General features: G+C 31.4%; 1 protein-coding gene across 17 annotated transcripts in view; it reads left to right on the top strand.

Moving 5' to 3' along the window:
• Window positions 1-17865, top strand: part of MIA2 (MIA SH3 domain ER export factor 2) — a 79844-nt gene that overhangs the window by 46595 nt on the left and 15384 nt on the right. For 12 of the 17 annotated variants that reach the window (XM_039856750.1, XM_039856749.1, XM_039856748.1 and 9 more), the window contains 6 exons: window positions 871-931; window positions 1467-1502; window positions 4809-4876; window positions 6082-6164; window positions 7721-7849; window positions 11400-11558. In XM_039856750.1, coding sequence (XP_039712684.1) covers window positions 871-931; window positions 1467-1502; window positions 4809-4876; window positions 6082-6164; window positions 7721-7849; window positions 11400-11558 — 536 coding nt within the window. The remainder of the gene's footprint in view (window positions 1-870; window positions 932-1466; window positions 1503-4808; window positions 4877-6081; window positions 6165-7720; window positions 7850-11399; window positions 11559-17865) is intronic. The other 5 variants (XM_039856752.1, XM_039856751.1, XM_039856766.1 and 2 more) reach the window with 1 other exon arrangement.

Below are 17865 nucleotides of genomic sequence, written 5' to 3'. Positions count from 1 at the left end.
TAAATATATTTTACCCTCTTTTTTTTTGAGGTGGGACAGGTATCCAAAAGCCAAATACCAGAAAAAATAAGACATTCAGAAAAACAGTAGAGTATTTTTGTTTCATCATTTTCGTTTAGGTGTTTTGCCATTATGCAACTATACAGAAAATGGAAAAAGGAAAAAGTGGTTTTCTTTCAGGGTGTGAGATTTTAAATCTTTTATATTAGTTGTATTTGAATGTGAATAATCCTATTTTCTGTTAATCTCAAAACAGTTATAAGTAGCCATTAATTTCAAAGTCCTTCCTCATTGGTTAAAATGCAAATGTATACAATATTAATGAATTCAAGAAATATCCCACTAAAAGAAAGTGAGCCACAATTGAAGTTCTAAAGTATTTATAAGACTGTAAGCCTATCAGCAGCCTACCAAACCGAATGGTTGTGATTCTTCATTTTACATTAGGAAGAGTAAGCTTGAGTTTTATTCAGAAGAAGGAATTACCTTCTTAGTCTTTTAAAAGTAACAAGTAACATTTTATGTTGCACAGATTGTTAATTTCCTAGAATTCTATTAAGATTACAGACATCTGAATAAATCTTCCAATATCATACTTCTTGAAAATAAAAATGAACCAATGTACCATATAAATCTTTGACCTAGATAAACCCAAGTAGTATTACTTTTAAAGCTTAATTAATGTTAAAATTATATCAGGAAAAAATATATTTTAGAACCTCTTAAAGGTGATTTAACATGTGGAGTTCTGGAGCTTTTTTTTTTAATGAAACAAAGTACTCTAGGTGCTTTAATTAATATTTTCAGTGGAGACAATGTGTTCTGTCATTAGTATATTTTAATAGTAGATTGATTATCTCTTCCCTATAGAAAGCGAGCCAGAGATCTTGAAGAAGAATTGGAGAGAACCATTCATTCTTACCAAGGGCAGGTATGTGTGTATTAATTAATGAACTTAATTCTGATTTGTTTGAATTGATATCTCTATTTCGATGCAGGAGTATAGTTACTTGACTAGTAGTACACATCTCTTCGGGTTTTGCATGTAGCTGTGGAACATTTCTAGGGAGCCAGAGATTCTGGGAAACGAGATCATGTTTAAAGTTGCCATGTCTTTTGCTTCTTTGGGAATGTGGATTGCATAAATAAATAACATATATCAGCATTGGGGTCTCATATTCAGTCAGGCTAGTTGTTTCTTAATTGGCAATTCATATTGTAGTTGATTATTGCACAAAGTAGAAATTTATTAAATAAAACTTTTGGTTGTCTTTACATTCAATTTTGTTTTAAAATAGAGTAGATCATTTGTATGTGAAAATTTGCTTTGAAATGTTACTGACTTTTCAGAAATGCTTGAGTTATTTTTGAGTTTATGAGTTGTGTACTAAATCTTAGTTGTAGATGTGAATGCTTTTTACATAAGAAAAGTAGTTATTAATATTATAATGATTTTCTTTTTTCAGATTATTTCCCATGAGAAAAAAGCACATGATAATTGGGTAAGTATTAAATTCTCTTAGCCTCTTTTATTAAATTGTTCTTTTTCCTAACTTAAAAGAGCAGTATAAAAGGTACCTTTACACTGGAAATAAAGGTAGTATTTAAAAAAATCCTTTTCTTTGCTATGTTCCTAATGAACTAAATACTTAGTTTATTCACACAATTTGATTTTTTCTTCTCTGCTTTCAGCACATAACTTCTCTGCCAGGGGCTTTTACTCTCTCTGGGGAAGGTGATATAATGTTCATGGATTTATTTTTTCAGGGCACTGGATTGCCATTGCCACTAGTTTCTGTGGACAAATTACTTAAAATTTTGAGCCCATTTACTCATCTGTAAAACAATGACATGGAACTAAGTGATACCTAAAGCCTTTTCTAGTTCTAAGAGTTCTAAAAATATAAGAATTCTGGTATGTATCTGCTTCTCAGTGTTGAATTACTTGATACACGTTAAGAAGACCATCATGAGAAATGGCATGTCAGTACTGCAGAGGAACGATATGATGAAATCATCCTGATGCAGATTTTGACTAATTATAATAACGATCCCTCTAACATGTAGAACTGTTATAATAACCAGCCTTTGGAGGACTTGTCCCTAGGAGTCTTTAAGGGGAGGCATTTTGCACAGTGGGTGAATACATGGGGTCTGGAGTCAGCCTGTCTTGGTTGGTATCCTGGCTCCATGACCTACCGCCAGTTTCTTTTCCTATAAAATAGGGATATCATTAGTACCTATTTCATAGAGTTATTGTAATGATTAAATAAGATAATAGTTGTAAGGCTGTTAGTCAGGTGCCTGACACATAGTAAGCACTCAGTAAATGTTAACTATTATTATCACTGTTATACTGAAGCTTGGAAGATATTTCTTAGGCAACAAGAAGCTTGGAAGATATTTCTTAGGCATCGATGTTTCTTGGAGTGAGATTCCAGCTTAGGGTGAGAAATTAGATATGTTGAATGTCAAGATCCTTCCCAATTCTAAGATTTTGTAACACTCTGTATTGAGAGTTCAAGTGAAGATTTGTTACTGAATTAAGCTGGGCCTAGATATGAATTTAGTCTTCTTTACCACTCATCACTTTCTAAATACCTAGATGCTAATTATTTTTTAAAGATGTGTAGGAGTTGATCTTTATTATTATCTCTCATGTTCAAGGCATTGTACTTAAGGCATTCTGCATGTTACTCATTTAATCCACACCGTAACTCTGTAAATAGGTATTATAGTTCAAGTTTTACACATGAGGAAATAGCCCAAGGTCATAAGAGTAGAGAATGAAGAGTGGAGATTGAAATATTGACCTTTTGAATTTGTTAGTAAATAATGATGTTGACTTTAAATTAAAATATGCAGAAAATATGCCCTTTATGTCTCAAAATGAAGGTATTTTTCAGAATTTGTAAAAATAATATATACTCATTAAACGAAAGTTCAGACCATATAGAATGGTACAAAGAAGTAATCAGCGGTATTACTTTAATTTATTCCATACTTTTTTGAATACATCTAGACATAAAAGCACATATATATGTTTTAAAAAAATGGAATCATATTATATATTAATGTTTTACAATCTTTAATATATCAGATATTTTTCTATGAATGTTTCATAATCTATATAAACATTTTTCATTTGGTAAATATTTAGTTTCCACTTTTTTACTCTTATAAAAAATTTTTTATGTTATTTTATCTATTGAGCATATTTTTGTTCCATTCCATTAATCTTTTCTTCCTTTTGAACTCACACATTGTTTTGTACGTGTATGTCTTTGTGTGTGTGTGTGTCTTATGGCAAGTATTGTACTTATTTGTATTTGTCCTTTCCACAGATTAAAGCTTCTTAAGATAGGAACTGTTTCTTTTTTCTTAACGCCTGTACCTAATTGAATGCTTTTTTGCACATTGCACGTATTCAATTACTGAATACAGTGTTTTAGAACACATCGTGGTCATTTACTGAAATTACAGTTTTACCTAACCTTTGGGTGTAAGCTTTTCAAAAACCTATAATCATTTGCCATCAGTTAATTGTCATATTTTTTCATAGGTATATCTTTAATATATACTATACTATAATGATGGTAGAACCCCCTTTTGACTTATTAACTGCATTTTTTGTGCTTTATCTTATGGGTAAATATGTTATACTGTGTAGAAAACATTTAGAAGTAATTTTGGTTCTGCTTTGTTAAAAGTTAAATGAATTGGTATTTTATTCTTTAAAATTGTGGTATAATTTTTTTTTTCTTAGTGCTAAACTGATTATATGATTATATATTGGAAAAAGTTTACACATGGGATCTTTTTGATAGTGAGTGCTAAAATGTGATTAAGCTATGTTTTTTTGTGAATATTTACATAATTTATTCTTTGGACATTTGAAGTCAGTTCTCATGTGTAGTTCACAGTTTTAAGTGAACACATCGATAGTATAGTTCTTTTACCTATAAAAAGTTAAGGTTCTAGACTGAGTTAATTTACCTACCTTTGTATGGTAGATACATTTGCCCTAGGATTGTATTAGTTCAGCAGGGCTGATGTTTTATATACTGCTGCTTCTAATCTGGAGAATCACTAGAATGACTGGAAAACATGCAGTAAGCCATACAAGTTTAACCTTTGCCCACAACTGTTTGGGAATATTGCGTGTTCTTGGTATTTATCATAAGTGTAAGCTTTGTTTTCTATAACATCAACTCTGATTTTCTAACCTTTTATTAAAAGTGTCACTAAACAAATGTAAAAGTAATATTATGCGTACAGTGTTGTATATTTAATAGACATGCAGCATGCTTTAATTATATTCAGCCATTTAAAAAAATGGCCTATACTGGTATGTTGTGAAACTATTTTAGACCTTTATTGTTTCACAGCATTATAGTGATTTCTTTTCATAGATGGTTACCTTGTCCCATAGCCAGTGCTGCCATGCATGATGACCCCGAGTCTCCATTCTCATCACCCTAAGCTTGGGTCCTGTTACATTACTCTTGTCATGTGATTTGGATATTTACAGCACCAAATAATGCTAATCCTTGACTTCACATTTAGATAACAGCATTTATTGGCAAGTATATGATTCAACGCCAGCCTTAGGTTTATTTCTTCTGGTTACACAAAACTCATTCCCATTAAAAATTATTCCCTAAATTAAAAATTTTTTACATCGAGTTTACTGAAATAGATACTTAAGTGATTTTGATTTTTCTATGCTATCATTGAGATATTTATGTTTGCATATCTTTGATTTTAAGTTTGTTTACTGTATTTAAAAAAAATATTATCTTTTTAAGTTGGCAGCTCGGACTGCTGAAAGAAACCTCAATGATTTAAAGAAAGAAAATGCTCACAACAGACAAAAGTAAGTATTCTAGTGGGAACACTTTAAAAACTAGTTATTACTTTTATCGTAAGTTGTTATTCTGTTAATTAGTTAATACTTTTATAAGAATAAACGAGAAAACTTACAGTAAATTTAACATCTTAAGTAGTGTAATATCTATTAGTTTTACTAGGAGGTAATAGATTTTTTTGTCAAAACACTTGTCTTAGGCCACTAACAAAGAAGAAAACTTCACAGATTCTTTTGTAAAAGGCGAAACAAAACTTAAAACAAAACAAAACAAAACAGGCTAGGTAGAGGGAGATTACATGAGATGGAAAGAGAAAGGATGAATCTGACAGTAATTCTCAGTATCAGCATCTTTTAATGGATAAATGGATAGAATAAATATTTGTTATTTCTCTCATCCCCTGGTTTTATGTACTGGGTGGCATTATTTTACAATAATCAAATTAAAGGGAGAATAAAAATGTACAATGTACAGTTGAAGGGAAGAGTAAATGCTTTTCTATGAAGATTTTAACAGTCTTCCTAGAGTGTTATAATTTCTTGCCAGAATGTAGTATTAACATTATCCAATATTAGTTTTAGTTATATTGCTTGCCTTTTCTAGTCAGAAATTAAAACCAATGATTAAATGTTTTATTTCAGATCTGATACTTAAGAAGTAGACATAATATTCTTTTAAAATATCACATTTCTAAGATAAAAAGTTTAGAAGTAAAAATAGTAGATGAGTTAATTGGATTTCAGTTTTATGTTATGGTTGGAACCATATGGGTAACATTACAATGTAAAGCGTACATGACTCAGAGCCAGGAACCTTGTGTTTTAATCCTGGCACTTTCATTTTGAATAAATTTTTTAAACTCCTAGCCTCAGTTGCCTTAGTTGGACTGGTGAATCTTGGAGGACCCTTTTATTTCTAAAATTTGTATTTTGTGATAATTGTACTCTTTGCAATCTTATTATGAAGAAAAACAAAACAAATCAAGACCTCACCAAAACATCACTATCATTAGGCAAAAAGAAATGTCTTACCCAAAAATAAGAAGTGGGGGATATAAAAAGGTATTTTGGTGACAATAATTTTAAAGGATCTGTTTCTTCTATGCAGATATTGAGAAAGTGAAGAGTAGCTTGTTCTTGCTAGTGGCATTTTTCTTGAAATGTGGATGCTTCTTTTCACAAGTAACTTAGAGATGTTTGTTCTTTATTTGCAGATTAACTGAAACAGAGTTTAAATTTGAACTTTTAGAAAAAGATCCTTATGCACTTGATGTTCCAAATACAGCATTTGGCAGAGGTAGTCCTTTTTTTTTTAACCCTCATTTAAAAATATATATTTATGTATATTGCACATACAGTTTATTAGTGTAAATTTAACACTATTATCTATAAATATTTTAGATTTTCAAGCTAGAGTTCTAATTTGAGTTCTCTCACAATCTTCCAAGATTCTGTGTTTTTGTTTCCCTAGCTATGAATAATTGCTGTCTCTCTTTCTCGGTAGGATTTTATAAGATGATGTAGATTTAGTACTCTGAGCTCCTTGAAAAGAAATGTGCTCAGCACATTGTAAAGTACTCATTAATTATTTTTTGGGAGAATGAATGGATAAGGATTGCTTAAATAGAATAGCATTGTGACTATTTACACATTAACTATTTTTTGGTATTTGCTTGAATTATAAAAATGAGATTTCAAACAATTGGTTTTAATTACTTAAAAATATTAAAAGGTGAGAAAACCTGAGTAATCTGAGTTTCGATTGCTTTAATACCCCCAAGAGAGGACCAATTCTTTGGAATATATGTTTTTTAATATTTATGTTCATTCGTAAATTAGTTAGCATATTTAATGATCTCATACCATTCCAAATTGTTTAAAATGTTCAAAATAATTTTGGTTGAATTCTCATTAAGCTTCTGAGGCAGTGAAAATAAACTTAATCTTTATATAGGTAGAATCCCATTATAATAACCTTTGAAAAGTTACAAAATTATCTTTGAGAGTCCAGTTTTATTTAAATGAAAGTCTGTTTCTACATTTTAAAGATAGCAGATTATTACGAATTTCAAATAGTAACAAATTTAGGAGTGGAAGTATCCAGAAAGTATTTTTGTCTGAAATTAATGCAGAAGCCTCAGGGAGGGTAAAAAAATGCTTTGATCCTTTGTTGTAACTAATTTGAATACTATATAAACTACATAATAAAATTTAACATGTTTAAAAAGTATTATTTTGTTGGTATTTAAGTTTATTTTTTGATGTTGATTTTTGATCTTTTGGAGCATAACCATTATTTGGGAATGGTGAAGTTTGTAAAATGGTAGGGCTCACTGGTAATGAATCAAAAGTAATTTCTGATGCCTTAGAGTATTTTATGTTTTTTTCCCCCTGCTTTTCAAAATCTGAAGCTTTACTGAAATAATTCATGGCTTCTGGCCATGATGTAAACTGAGCCCTTCCATGTTACGTCCCTCACCAGCTGAAATATCTGGAAGCATGTTGCCAATGAAACCAAACAAACTGCATGCCCCAGGTCTTCTTGTAGCTCTAAAATATCACCAGTACTCATTGCTTAATATTGTATGGTTATTTATGTGTATTCATTCTCAAAAGGATAATGCTTTTATTGACTAAAATGTACGTTTGGTAGACAGACTTTATGGAGCACAGGGGTTGATTTTTAATTCTACTGCATGTTAGCAAAATCCAAAGCACAGTTAGTGTTCAGGACGTGGATTAAACTTCATTTGGCAGTAGGATGACCTGATGGTAATTGTTGAAATGGGATTCTATTCTGTAGTGTAGCTAATTGAAACTATGAATTTAAATATGCTGTTTTAATTATTCCAGAGCATTCCCCATATGGCCCCTCACCATTGGGTCGACCTTCATCTGAAACGAGAGCTTTTCTCTCCCCTCCACCTTTGTTGGAGGGTCCACTCAGATTCTCACCTTTGCTTCCAGGGGGAGGAGGAAGAGGTATATTGTTTAAACATCTTTATTACTCTAAATTTCTTCCTTTATATTTTCATCTTGACTAATATTTAAAACGATCTTTAAAATAATCCTTTGGACAATGCAGGCATTCCTTGCACTTATTGTGGATTACTTTTGTTAGGAAAAGGAGCTCTTTGATATCTAATTTTAATATTTTTCTTTTAAAAACTTACAAGAGGTTACATTTTGGTCAAGTACTTGATGCATATCTTTTAAAATAATTTTTGACTTTGTAAAAACTATATTATACTTAGTAATATAAAACTTTATAAAGAATACATAAAAACAATATAAACTAGCATAAAATTGAGTTTTAATAAAACATTAGAGTGTAGAGTTTTAGAAATCTTCTTTTTACTTCATTATTATGATCTTTCTATTGTGGAAAATCAAAGCGAAAGAACCTTTTTTTCAGAGTTGAGGATTTCAGAATTGCTTTTTTGTCGGCAGAGTGTTTTTGTTTTGTTTTGTTTTTGTAGATAGAGTTTTGATGGGAACCTTCAAGGAGACCTAAATCATTTGTTAATACTTTGAAAAACCAGCCTAACTTTGCTCGATTACCCCTTTATAAGTCTTTGAGAATTTCCAGAGCTACTTCAAGCCTAAGCATTAGCTGTTGGGTTTTTTGCCTTTACTTCATCAGCTCTCACTCTGGTGTTGCCTGCATACTTGCAGTTTTCCTCTTTTGATCTCTAACCATACTTTGTTCACTCTGTCATGTTGCTTTAAAATTTTCTCTGGAATTGTGGCAGAATTCAAAGTTAGAGAGCCCTGTCTATTTCAAAATCAAAAGTGTAGATTTTTAGCCCCAATCTGTGTTTTATGAGAGCTGATAGCATTCTTTACCAGTATTGTGTTCCCATTCCCCTTTTTTATCCGTGATTTTAGCGTATTGAATCTGACATAGGAACAGAAAGTAATGAGAACAAATAAAAACAGATTAAACCCAACATACCAAAGCTCAGATATTCACATGGATACTACTCATCAAAGTAGCTTCTCAGAAAAGTCCGGTGTACTTCCCTGTTGAAGCTGCCATTATTTTGACTATCTTTGGAACTATTTCTTTGGAATTGCCTTCAAGAATCTGAAAAAAAATGTTCCTACTTTGTGTTCAAGAGGAATTTTCTCTTTCCCCATTTCTTATTTATATCTTTTTTCCCAATCCTCAGTTTGCTAAATTTAGCACTGGTTCTTCCCAGTCCCACTTTAGATTCAGCCCACAGCCTGAAGGCACTTCAGAGAGCTCCTTTGCTTGTGGTGGCCTTGAACTGAAAGCTCCTAGGGAAAGTGATTGAGTTGCAGACTTGAAGCCCTGGTAGAGCTTTGCTTTAAGCACTCCAGGAAGGGGACTAATTTTGAAATTCAGGTGTGTGCTGTAAGTGCCCCAAATCCATTCCCCTCTCCCAATTTTTTGCCTTGATCTACAGTAAGAAATATATTTTATACCATGTCATATTACATACTAATATAAATGTAGTTGAAACCAGTTACATGAAATAATATTCATACTGATGAAGACTAAGTTAATTTCATGCACCAAAATGGATTACAGTCAGCAGTCTCATTGATGGTCTCCTAAAAATAAGGGAGTAATTGGCTAGATTGCAAATGTGAATCACTGGAACTTGAATGACATAAGTCAAGGATTGCTTGTAATCAACTGAATATTTGGAATAAGAATAAAAATTACCTTTGGTTTCTCCTCTCCTATTTAAATTACTTTTCTCTCCTTTCTAATTACTTTCAATATAAGATGTATATAGATTATTTGCAAGGATGTTTTACTACTTGTTGGAAAAACTATTACTTTAGGTAAGTAATCAGCAGGTCTTAAAAGTTGCTTTGAATTGAAAGTTTCTGTGACCCACCTAAGAAGGATCACCAGTGCCCTTCCTTTTTCTTCCTTTTATTACCTTTTTAAATTTGAAAGTTTGGATGAAATATATGTTTGAATAAGATTGAGTATAAGTAAAATAATTTCTTTTTAGAGTAAATTGTATGTAACTTTTGGTCTGAATGAAAAATTTAAAACTTTAGCACTTTCTAGTTTGTCATTTTTCACCTGGTAGTCAGTCAGTTGGCCCATACTTGGTCCTCTGGAAGTAAGCACTCAGGATAAAGCCTTCACATGTCTCCTTTAAAGATCTGTGCTTCACTTTAGAGGAATTTATCCTAATGGACTCTTGCACATTTCTTACCAAGTTAATTTTCCGCTTTTCCAGCCTTTTTCTTCTAATGAACTGATTAGACGGATGAACAAGCAAGGAGGAAAGATTTAGAGAATTTAAAAGAATGTAAAATTAAACGGAAAACAGATAGTTGACCTCTTACTGACTTTACCTTTTGACTCTACAAAAGAGAGTAGATAGAAAAAATTTTAAGAGATTGCTATTTATTAAGACAAAAAGAATGCTTAAACTGATTTGCACAAGTTACCAAGAAAAGGTCAAATTAATTTTCATCTCTTCTTAAAGAAGGTACCATAATGTGGGAAGCATTTTACAAACACTTGTTTAAAAAATGGTTTTTAATAAAGCTGTTTCTTGAAAGGAATAAGCTTTTGTCTTCTGGGCAGTATAAGTTTGAGAAGACCTCATTTATCTCTCAGTGATGGATAAATGGGGTATTAATATCTTTTTTTATTTAGTTAAATTTTTTTTTTTTATTTGTCTCTTCTATTGTAATCGAATATTTAATTGAGATACTTTCTTTTCTGTAGTCATAAGGGAGCTTTAAATGATTCCCCTCCTTTGTTAATGTAAGCATGATAGATTTTCATATCCAAATAAATATATATTTTTTTAAGTGTTCTAACAGTAGTGCTGTTTCTGAAACTCTTGTTTTAGACTTGCCTTGCTTGTGAGCTCTTTTTGAAGGTGAATTTGATATATAGAAATTGCTAAAAGCCATTGATAGCCAAGTTTCTCTGATAAAGTTTGTAATCAGACTGGTTAAAATAATTTCGAGACATGAGTAGAGAGTCATATTACAACATCGAGATGCAATTTCTTGGGTGGCTTTAAAGTTAATCTGAATACATTTACAAAGATTTTTTTCTAAAAAATACTTTGAGTAGTCTCAGAATTATTGAAATATGTTGCCCCTCAGATGACTGTTTTAAAGAAATCATGCTATTTTTGACTATTGGCTTATTAGTTTAAGCAACAAAAACTTCATTTTATAATTATTTTATTACTTCTAATACAGAAATTTTTACTTTGCAATTTACTTTTTACTTTTATTTTTTAGACATTATAATTTACAATTTAACCATCAATTTTATGTATAAAACAATTATGATGATAACATTTAAAAACATTTTATAGGCAAGTGTTTATTTATCCACATAGCAAAATTGTCCTAGAAATGACTTTGGTGGAATAGAGTTACAGTGTAATGTGTCTTAGGGAAACTTTGTTGGAATCTGGTCATTTTCACTTTTGAAAACGTATCTGAATTTTATTTGGCGATGATAGGTCTTATAACACTTTTTAAGATAAAACAGAGTTGTTTTTTTTCCTTTAATTAGGCGTAAGAGGCCCAGGGAATCCTCTAGACCATCAGTTTACCAGTGAAAGAGGAGAATCAAGCTGTGATAAGTTAACCGATCCTCACAGAGCGCCTTCTGACACTGGGTCCCTTTCACCTCCATGGGAACAGGATCGTAGAATGATGATCCCTCTAGCAGGTATGGAAAGAGTATAGTTATTATTTATGTTTGAAAGGCGACCAGTATGTGCAACTTATAGGAATGGAAGAAAAGAGTACATGTGTGCCCTGTCTTAAGAAAACTGTGATACATATTAAAATACCATAATAACACAAATTTCCAAACAAAATAATTAGAAGTAATTGTTCACATTACAGAAAGCTGTTTTATCCCTCCCCTCCCCCCATCCAACATTCTTCCTCCCATAGAATGTCTTTATTGTTTTTGTTGCTTATGGAAGTAATATATATTTATTTTAGAAAGTCTAAACAATGGTGAAATGTATAATTCAGAAAGTGAAAAATTTCCTTTATCATTTTAGCATGCCCCTCCCAGAATGATCTTTTAGGGCATTTTTTTTGGTATGCATTCATAAACATAGGTATACAAATTACTTCATCACTTCTGTGAAATTATACTATCCACTCTTTTTTAATTGTCTTTTTTATTGAATAATATGTCTTAAATATCTTACCAAAATAAATATATTTACCAGAAGAATCACATCAGAATATCCTGAAATAAGGCAGTTACTCTTCTCTAAATAGTCCCTACTTTCTCAAGGAATATATTTCAAATTATTTAGTTTGCTCAGCTTTTATTTATGCCCAGTATTTCAGGGACATTGCTATGAGAAGTTAGCTATGCCCGCTTTGTATAAATTAGTACTTTAGAACAATATACTGTTTCATATTTCTTCTTGAGAAGTTAGGGATGATTATTGTGTTAAAAAAACTTTAATTCCAAGAATTAGCCTTTCTTGTGGTAGTATGTATATGTGCAATGAAGTGATGGCTCCTTATACTGTGGCTTCTCCTTTGTTCAATATCACTAAAATATAAGCTTCAAAAATTATAAATTTGTGTTACTTTTGTTCACAGCACCTAGAACAAAGCTAGGTATGTAGTATTTGCTCAGTAAATATTTGTTGAATGAATGACTACCCAAATAATTCTGAGAAAGCCGAGTATTTTTTCTTATCATTTTTTTATTTAGAAACATATATACAATGACTGACAAACTTTAAGAATTTGGAAACGGATGGTATAGAACGTTTTCTTTGAAAAATTCCTTTTTGACATTTAATAACATTCATTTAAAAGTCTTTAACTGTGATTAAAGAAAAAGATTGATAAGCTATGGCCCCTGTTCCAAGGGACTTAATTGTAAAATTTTGGCAGATATCTTGTCTCTACATCTGTGTAGAGGACCTTCCTTTAGAGAATTCACAAGTTACCAGCACCAAGAGTCTCTGTCATATGCTCTGCTTGTCTCCCTAAAGTATTATATAGTTTAGTAGTTCTCAATTTTGGCTTTCATCAAAAATAACTTAGGGGACTGTAAGAAAAACACATATGCCTGGGTCTAACCTCAGATCAGACCTTCTGAACATGAACTCTGGAAGTGAGGCTTGTATTTCTAAAAACTACCTGGAAGGTTTTGAGGAAAAGTTAAATTGAAGAACCACTAATCTGTCCATAGCTCTTTTTATATGGAAAAGGTACTGTGTTCCCAAAGAGAAGAGCTGACAATCTTAGGTTAAAATAGTTAGCTAAGAGAATAGCTGAGACTAGAACTCAGAGACTAATGACTGTTATTATTGTTCATTCATCAAATTGAAAATATTTTATATGTCCTTTAAAAGTTATCTAAAACCTATCATTTTTCAGACCTTTTGATATTGTCTCACAGATCCCTGAGTCTTTTTTCGTTTTCAGTTTTTTTCTCTTTACTTTTTTGGTTGGATAATTTCCACTCATCTCTCTTCAAGTTTATTAACCCTTCCCTCTGTTATCTCCATTCTCCTTTCAAGCCCATCCAGTAAAGGTTTTATTTTAGAGAATGTATTTTTCTGTTCTAAAATTTCCATTTGGTTCTTTTTTATTATAGTTTTGATTTCTCTACTGAGATTTCTTATTTTTTTTTTTTATTCATTTTTAAACCTCATTGACATAGTTTTATAATATCTGCTTTAAGTTCTTTGTAACATCAGAGTCATATTGAGGATGGCCTCTGTCGATTGTCTTTTCCTTTAAAAAATGGATCACATTTTCCTTTTCCTTGCTATTCTGAGTAATTTTGGACTGTATCCTAGACATTGTGGAAATTCTGGATTCTACTGTATTTCTCTAAAGAGGGTTATTGGTTTTATTTTACAACACAGTTTGGTCAGAGTCAAACTATAGACTTTCTCTTCTGTGGTGGGCAGCCGCTCAAACATCAGTTCAGTTTTTAGCTAAGGCTAAAAGGCCTTAGGGTCAGTCTGTTAACAAATATGATGGAACCTGGTATCCATTATTTTAAAAGCCTTAGTTAAGAACTGCTTAAATTTCTTCACACATATGTGATTCATAGACTTGGGTGGAAAACTCAGAATTTTGAGCTCCACTTCTCTGACTTTGTTGGGCTCTGTCATTTAGTTTTTTGATCCAGAAAGTTCTGTGAGTTTTGACTGCTCTGTGTTGCATCTTGACTGTGGTGTTCCTTCAGGCTAAACTATAAAAGGTGGAAGACTCACCCCATAATGGTCTCTTCTTCCAAGTTTCCATTCCTTTCCCAAACCTGCCTACTTTTGTTCATGCTTCAGAGCCTTCAGGTAGTTATTTTTTATGTATTGACCAGAGTTACTATGTGTGGGGAGGTCAGTCTGTTAACAAATATAATGGAAACTGGTATCCATTATTTTAAAAGTCTAACTAAAAATTCAAAATCATGAGCTTCTAAATTGGTGTCTTCATAGAAGAGAGATATATCCATTCTATAGAGAGTATCTCCAGATAATTTACCTGATCATTTGGTTTGACACAGGAGTCACCTTTGTCAGTTGTACTCACACTGAAATAGGTATTCTACGGACAAAGCAAAGGGATTTTATTTTATTTATTTTTATTTTTTTTTTAAATGAAGAATTGAGTTTACTTTGCTGATTCACAATTCTCAAGTAATCTTAAGGTGGGATGTCTGAGTCCTTCTTAATAGCTCTTTTCCAAAGTGTTAATACTTTTTTAAAATTTATTTTTTTAATTTTTAAAATTTGCAATTACAGTTGACATTCAATAATATTTTATATTAGTTTCAGGTGTACAGCTCAGTGGTTAGACATTTATATAATTTACCAAGTGATTCTCCCGATTAGTCTAGTACCTACCTGGAACCATACATAATTATTACAATATTACTAACTATATTCCCTATGCTGTACTTTACATTCTCGTGACTGTTTTTTAACAACCTGTACTTCTTAATCCGTTCATGTTTTCCGCCCAGTCCCCAAACCCCGCCCCCATCTAGCAACTATCTGTTTGTTCTCTATATTTATCAGTCTATTTCCATTTTGTTTGTTTATTTTGTTCTTTAGATTCTACATATAAGTGAGATCATATGGTATTTGTCTTTTTCTGTTTGACTTATTTCACTTAGCATAATACTCTCTAGGTCCATCCATATCATTGCAAATGGTAAGATTTTGTTCTTTTTTATGGCTGAATAATGTTCTGTTATATGTATGTACCACTTTTTTATCCAGTTGTCTATTGATGGATACTCAGGTTGCTTCCATGTCTTGGCTATTGTAAATAATGTGATGAACATAGAGATGCATATATCTTTTTGAATTAGTATTTTGGAATTCTTCAGATAAATTTAAGTCTTTAATCCATTTTGAGTTTATTCTTGTATATGGTGTACAAAGATGGTCTAGTTTCATTTTTTGCTTGTATCCATCCAGTTTTCCCAACACCATTTATTAAATAGACTGTCTTTATTCCATTGTATAGTCTTACCTTCTTTGTCATATAGATTAATTGACTATAGAGGCGTGGATTTATTTCTGAACTCTATTCTGTTCCATTGACCTGTGTCTATTTTCATGTCAGTACCATGCTGTTTTGATAATTATAGCCTGTAGTATAGTTTGATATCAGATAGTGTGATCAGGTGGAGCTTTGTTCTTTCTCAAGATTGTTGTGGCTATTCAGATACTTTCGTGGTACATATAAACTTTAGAATTATTTGTTCTAGTTTTGTGTAAAATGCCATTTGTATTTTGATAGGGATTACACTGAAATCTATAGATTGCTTTGGATAGTACGGTCATTTTAACAATGTTAATTCTTCCTATCCATGAGCACGGTATACATTTCCATTTATTTGTGTCTTCTTCAGTGCCTTATAATTTTCTGAACACAGGTGTTTTACCTCCTTGGTTAAATTTATTCCTAGGTATTTTTTTTGATGCAGTTGTAAATGGGATTGTATTCTTAATTTCTCTTTCTGATAGTTTGTTATTTGTGTATAAAAATGCAACTGATTTCTGAATATTAACTTTGTATTCTGCTGCTTCACTCGATTCATTTATCAGTTCTCATGCAAAGGAATTTTAGATACTGTTCAGAACTTTATGGATGAGTTGGGTTAAATGTCTCCTGTAGCTCTAGTTTGGAGTAATGTTGATAAATGCATTTAGTTATTATTAGCCCTATTTCTTTCAAGAGTAAAAGTATAAAAATAGTTTACTCTTGGTACATCTCTTCTGTCTAAGTAGTCACCGAATAGGTTTCTGGTTTTCTTTTATTTTGTGTTACAGTTAACTAATTGGTAAATTAGAGCACTGAAAAAGGAATGAGGTGACCTAGGTTTTTATCTTTGCTATTCATTTCTTGTGCTGCCTTGAGCATTTCATTTTGCTTGTCATTGTTTTCTCAGCTTCAAAATACAGAATTTTGTAAAACACAGGGGTAGTGATAATTTGGTTATCTTCTCATTCCCTTATTTTACTTTCAGAAAAGCAGTTTATTACGTTTATGAATTATTACATAATCAAAATCATCTTGCAATCTTCAACTATATAGAAGCTTCAAAAATAGAAAAATTAGCAATAACCTTAAAAAAATACCACAATTGATCCATGATTCTCCACTGGCATATATAACACTTATTTTAGAAGTTATTTTTGGAAGCATGAATTTGTTAGAAAAATAGTCCAGTTTTGTTTTGTGTAGATCGTGCCTTTTTTTTCAATTTACTTTAGGGTTCAGCGATTTGCTAGGTACAGCTGCATGTGCACATGCAAAAACCTGTTTTCTCCTAGGAAATAATCATAATTTAACATTTATGTGCTAAGGCAAATCTGTAGAAGTTAATAAAAATATTTTTTAAGGCTGTGCCCAAACACAAGGAATAGTTGGAATTTAGAAAAATACGTAATGTCAGAAAGGTTGACATTAGTCAAAGAACTTATCTTTCAAATGTTTTATTTATTCCTATTGCAAGCTACAGTATACTAACTGCTTTCCTAATATTCATACCTAACTTCTACATTTTCAGGCTTATGACCCATACTGACATTTGATTTTGGTCCATTTGATTTTTCTTAGTTAGCTTCAGGATTACATATTCTGCCCTTCCAGCTGTTTTGGAAAGGAGCTTCTTAAGTTCAGTGTGATCTATAAATGTATATTTGTGATTCTGTTTTCTCAAATTTATACAGAAGGGCATAGATTATAGCTTTGAAATTATTTAAATAGGACCTATAATGTGGTTACTGGATATATTGCTAGTCCCTTCAATGGGAGAGATTTTTCCTCAGATTTAAGTTCAGTTTCCATTTCTTTAGGGTAGTCTTACCTGACCTTTCCCAATAGCTCAAGTCCCCCTTCTGTGCACTTTCGAAGCACCTGTAACCTTCCTGTTTATATTATGTTGTATTACCAGGCCTCATAAGGAGTCCTGTTCTCCACTAATAATTGTGTCTTTAAGATTTTTCTTAAATTTTAAAATATTTTAGTTTAAAAAATTTCTGTTAAAAATAATATGACAACTAAAGTAATTCAATTTCTGAAGAATATGAATTCTGTAGTTGTTTGAGGTTATCTGTAATTTAGTCCTATTAAGCATACTATGTAAAACATGTATTATCTTAATGTCTTAGTATTTGGTATAAATTTTTTAGATTTCCATGACTTAAGATGAGTAAACAGAACTAATTTAAAATGGTTCGATAATTCTAAGGAATCATTTGTTTTTACACTGTTAAATACTTTGAAGGGGGGACAAAAGAACTTTCTTATTAGAAAAGATATGCTATAACTTGTCTTTATTCATGTATTCTGTTACAGGCGTTTTTATTAGTTAGAGGTTCTGTTGGCAAGTATAGAACTAGTTTCTTCAAGTAATCAACATTTTATTCTCATTATTTTCAATTGTAAGACTCAGTCTTCTTATAGACCAATGTAGGTTTTAATTATCTTTTCTTCCAAAACACTGTGTGGTATGTAAATGGTTGTTA

Source organism: Pteropus medius, unplaced genomic scaffold (genome assembly GCF_902729225.1).
Source record: "Pteropus medius unplaced genomic scaffold, Ma_sr-lr_union100, whole genome shotgun sequence".
Lineage (NCBI taxonomy): Eukaryota > Metazoa > Chordata > Mammalia > Chiroptera > Pteropodidae > Pteropus > Pteropus medius.
Note: the sequence above shows the minus strand (reverse complement) of the source record. Positions and strands in the feature narration are given on the sequence as shown.